Here is a 3755-nt window from a genome sequence, read left to right as displayed (position 1 = left end):
CCTATCCCTCAGGTCTTTGGACATCATTGGCCAGCGGCTCCCTCCTCAGAGCTTGCCATGTGGGTGGGCCCTGGACTAGAACCAGCCACACCAACAGGAAGTCACTCCCTTACCCACAAAGCCCACTGGTTGGAAAGCCACCCACAGGCAGAGTGGCAAACACAAAGGAACCCACAGGGTAGGGCACAGTGAGGGAACCACTGCTGCTTGCTGGGAGGAGGGGCTGCCCTGAATGGTGACAGCGATCGCTATGGCTCTGGACGTGCGGCCTGCATGTGCAGGAGCTCGACCAGCTTGGAGACAGGCCCAGCCCTCCCTGTGCCCACATCCCTCCCTGTGCCCCATCCCACACTGTGCATGATGCAGAAATAGGCCTGCACTTACCCTGAAGGAGGGGAGGGAAACAGTCTGGAAGTCACAAAAATATATTAAAACAACTGTTGTCTTCTTTCTCTGAATTGACCTCCCTGCCCACTGCCCCATGGCCACACCCCACCACCGACTTTCAGAGAAAAAGATGCCCAGGGCAGGGATATGGAGGCGCCCCGGCTGCAGCCCAGGGCCTGGGGCCCCTCCACCCTGGAGTGAAGGCGGCTAACAGTCTCTACAGGCTCGACGCCACCGCCGACGAGCGGGCCGCTGCGAGGCTGGAGGTGCAGGAGGGTCGGGCAGGACACAGCGGACAGTCGGGCCTTGCCACAGGGACAGAAAACAGAAGAGAAGTGAATGGGGTGAAGAGAGAGCAGACGTTACAGCAGCAGGGAGGGAAGGGGTGAGGGCAGCTGGGGGATGGGGAGCCAGGAGCCCCCTGGAGACACCCTCTGTGGGCAGAGGGAAAACAGGGAAGCACAAGAGCCGGCAACAGATGCCGCCACCGAGAGGGAAGAAGGGGGCTGTGGGAGAGAAGGGCACCAGGCACCTGGGAGACAGAGCACATGGTTCTGCCAAGGCCTTGGCAAGAGAGCAGAGAACAGAAAGCAGGGAAGGGATAGTCCCAGAGCAGGCACAGCCAGGCCGCAGCGACCACCCAGCCCAGGAAACCAACCAGTGCACGGCCTAGGGCTCGGGCCAGTGCCACACTGACGGAGACAAGCAGTGCCACCCAGAGCTGGCAGGAGGCGAGCAGCCCCCGGGCAGACTGAGCTGGAGCCAGGAGCCCGAGGGGCTACACACCGCCCTCGCGTGTGCTAAAAGGCCCTGCGGCCCAGTCTTTTGAACACGCTCACAGAGCCCGCATGGTCCATCCGGGCACCGAGGCCCTCGCTGGAGCTGCTCCCCCGGGGCCCCACCAGAGTCCTCTTAATGGTGACCTTGACCTCAGCCGAAGACTTACTCTTGGTGCTGGTGACCTGGCTGTCCTGGGCCTCAGACACAAGGGCGGCCTTGCCCAGTCTCTGGATGATGCTGACTTTGGACAGGGACTCCGGCTTCCTCTCGAGCCCAGGGCGGGAGGAAAGGGCAAGGCGTCGCAGAGTTGGGGTGGCTGCTGGTGTTGCTGAGCTTGTGGCCTTAGCTTTGACAGTCAGAGCCGGTTGGGGACTGGCCTTAGCTGGATCCCGTGCTAGCTTCTTCAGGACACCAGCATACTGCAAGACAGAGCTGCTGCTGTCATTGTCGCTGTCCCATGCCAGATCTTCATCCACCTCTGGGGTGGCCCCCAGACGGCTAAAAACTCCTGTGGGCTGTGAGGGTCAGAGATAGGACAGGGAGTCATTTAGTCACTCAACACCCTGGCTCAGATGAGGTCTGGGGGTGCCAGGGGACATACCTGGCCATGCTAGAAGTTAGGGAGAGCTCTCTGAGGCAGAGAGGCAAAGGCCAAGTGTAAGAGGGTCTAACAGAGGGCTGAAGAGATGTGCCATGTGGCACAGTGCGGGCAAAGTCAACAGGTGAGCAGTGGGGGGAGGCCCTTCCTGACCCAACTCTGTACCTGCCCTAGGCTTGGCAGTGCTGGGGACAAGACACTGGCCAGGACAATCCGAGCCCTACCCCTTCCAAGGCTCACAGTCTACCTGGCCCCAGAAATGATACCAGTCACTCTGTAAGGAGGTTCTATGTTCTGGGAAGAGCAGGGCGCTAGCAAGCAGCAGACAGGGACAGCTGACAGGACTTTTCTCTGAGGCCCCCACTTTAAAGCCAGGTTCTGCAGGACAAAAGCACAGAGAGAACTACATGCCAGGTCCCAAAAGCAAGAGCAGAAATCGTGGTCATCAAGCCAGTCATCACACAATCCCCAGTGTGACAGTTGATCCTGTAAGATTCCGCATGTAAGGCAGCCAGAGTGTGTCCTGGTGTGCAAGGGACTACATGGGAGGAAACACAGTAGGGAGGGGGCTTTGTACAGTTCTTCAAAGCAGGCATCTAAAGAACGCTTACTACATGCTAGACTACCCACACCCCTCTATGAGCTGGTACTATACAAATGAGGAAACTGAGGCAGAGAGGGTTTAGATGACATGACCAAAGCCACAAAGCTAGGCAGTGAGTTGCTGGGTGTGCTCCCAACCATATGCCATGCCTGGGGCCTAGACACTGCAGGACACGTCAGGAGCAGCCACTATGCTGTGCGGGCAGAGAAAAGCCTCAGGGTGGGGGTGGGGGGGTGGCCAGCAGGGAGCAGCACACAGAGCTGTTGAGGGGCCAGGGCTGGCGAGCCTGATGAGACCAGGTAGGAGGTGATCACCCTCTCCAGGCAGGGAGCGTGGCAGCAAAGGCAGACACAGATGGAGTCACCTGACAGGAAGACTCGCTAGGACATGGACGATGGACACTGTGCAATAGGCCCCAGGGGAGACACTTTGGAGCAAGCCACAGAGGCCAGTTTAGGACAGGATGGGTGGGAGAAAAAGCACACACAGGGGCTAGGGCTGGAAATCAGGGAGTGCTCGGGGTCAGGGCAGAAGCCAGTAGAGGAAAGAAGGGAACCAGGGCCTAAAAGGTGAGGCGGCTGCTGGGGTGCCTGTGGGCAAGATGGGGAAGGATCAGGAACAACACGCTGGACAGATGAGTGTTCAGGACACCCGAGTCATCCCACTGTTCCCAGCTCACCCTGCTCCCTGTGGTCGTGTCGGCCTTGGTCTCAGCGCCGAGGCGGTCAAACACGGACATCCTGTGCAGACCTGGGAAGGAAGCGAGGCCATCAGGGAGCCCCTGCCAAGCAGCTCCTGGGGCTCAGCCTAGGCTGCGCACCCTGCAGACACCAAGGGAAAGGACAACACCAGTCGGCTCTGCTACCACAGGGACAGCCCATGCCAATGCTGGCTTTGCATCTCACTGCTGGATAACAACCCTCACCCACAGTACCTGGCTGGTGTCACATGTGGCAAAGCTTGACCGACAACCAGAATTCCTCGAACCTCTCAGTACAAATTCGCGAAATGTGTGTGGGTAATGCTTACCTGTTGCTTTCACTTTGGGGATCATGGACCTCTGAGAGAATCTGATGAATGGTAATGAGTGCTCTCCCTAACTTCTCTACCAGTAGAACACGTACTAAGTCATGGTGTATAAATACCACGGAAATAAGCGAACACTCAAAAAGAATGAATCCAGCTCGATCCCCAGCATGCCATGCTGGCCCTGCCCCCCGGGGTGTGCTGAGACAGGCAACTGAGACTGGGCATGGTGGTGTGTGCGTGTAATCCCAGCGCTTGGGAAGCTGAAAACAGGAGTATCACTAAGAGTCCAATCTACATAGTGAGACCCTATAGACCCTGTAGACCTGGTACTAAAATACAAAAAAAAAAAAAAAAAAA

The 3755-nt window shown here is 57.9% G+C and overlaps 1 protein-coding gene across 6 annotated transcripts in view; it reads right to left on the bottom strand.

The window, feature by feature from the left end:
- Positions 1 to 409: 409 nt before the first annotated feature.
- The window catches only part of CUNH19orf47 (chromosome unknown C19orf47 homolog), an 18153-nt gene continuing 14807 nt past the window's right edge, over positions 410 to 3755 (bottom strand). For 3 of the 6 annotated variants that reach the window (XM_023708261.1, XM_023708265.1, XM_023708262.1), the window contains 2 exons: positions 3049 to 3119; positions 699 to 1682 (listed from right to left, as the gene is read on the bottom strand). In XM_023708261.1, coding sequence (XP_023564029.1) covers positions 1188 to 1682; positions 3049 to 3119 — 566 coding nt within the window. In that variant the 3' untranslated portion in view covers positions 699 to 1187. The other 3 variants (XM_023708263.1, XM_023708264.1, XM_023708266.1) reach the window with 2 other exon arrangements.

The sequence above is a fragment of the Octodon degus genome, unplaced genomic scaffold (assembly GCF_000260255.1).
Source record: "Octodon degus isolate 3935 unplaced genomic scaffold, OctDeg1.0 scaffold00344, whole genome shotgun sequence".
In the NCBI taxonomy this organism is placed as follows: domain Eukaryota; kingdom Metazoa; phylum Chordata; class Mammalia; order Rodentia; family Octodontidae; genus Octodon; species Octodon degus.
Note: the sequence above shows the minus strand (reverse complement) of the source record. Positions and strands in the feature narration are given on the sequence as shown.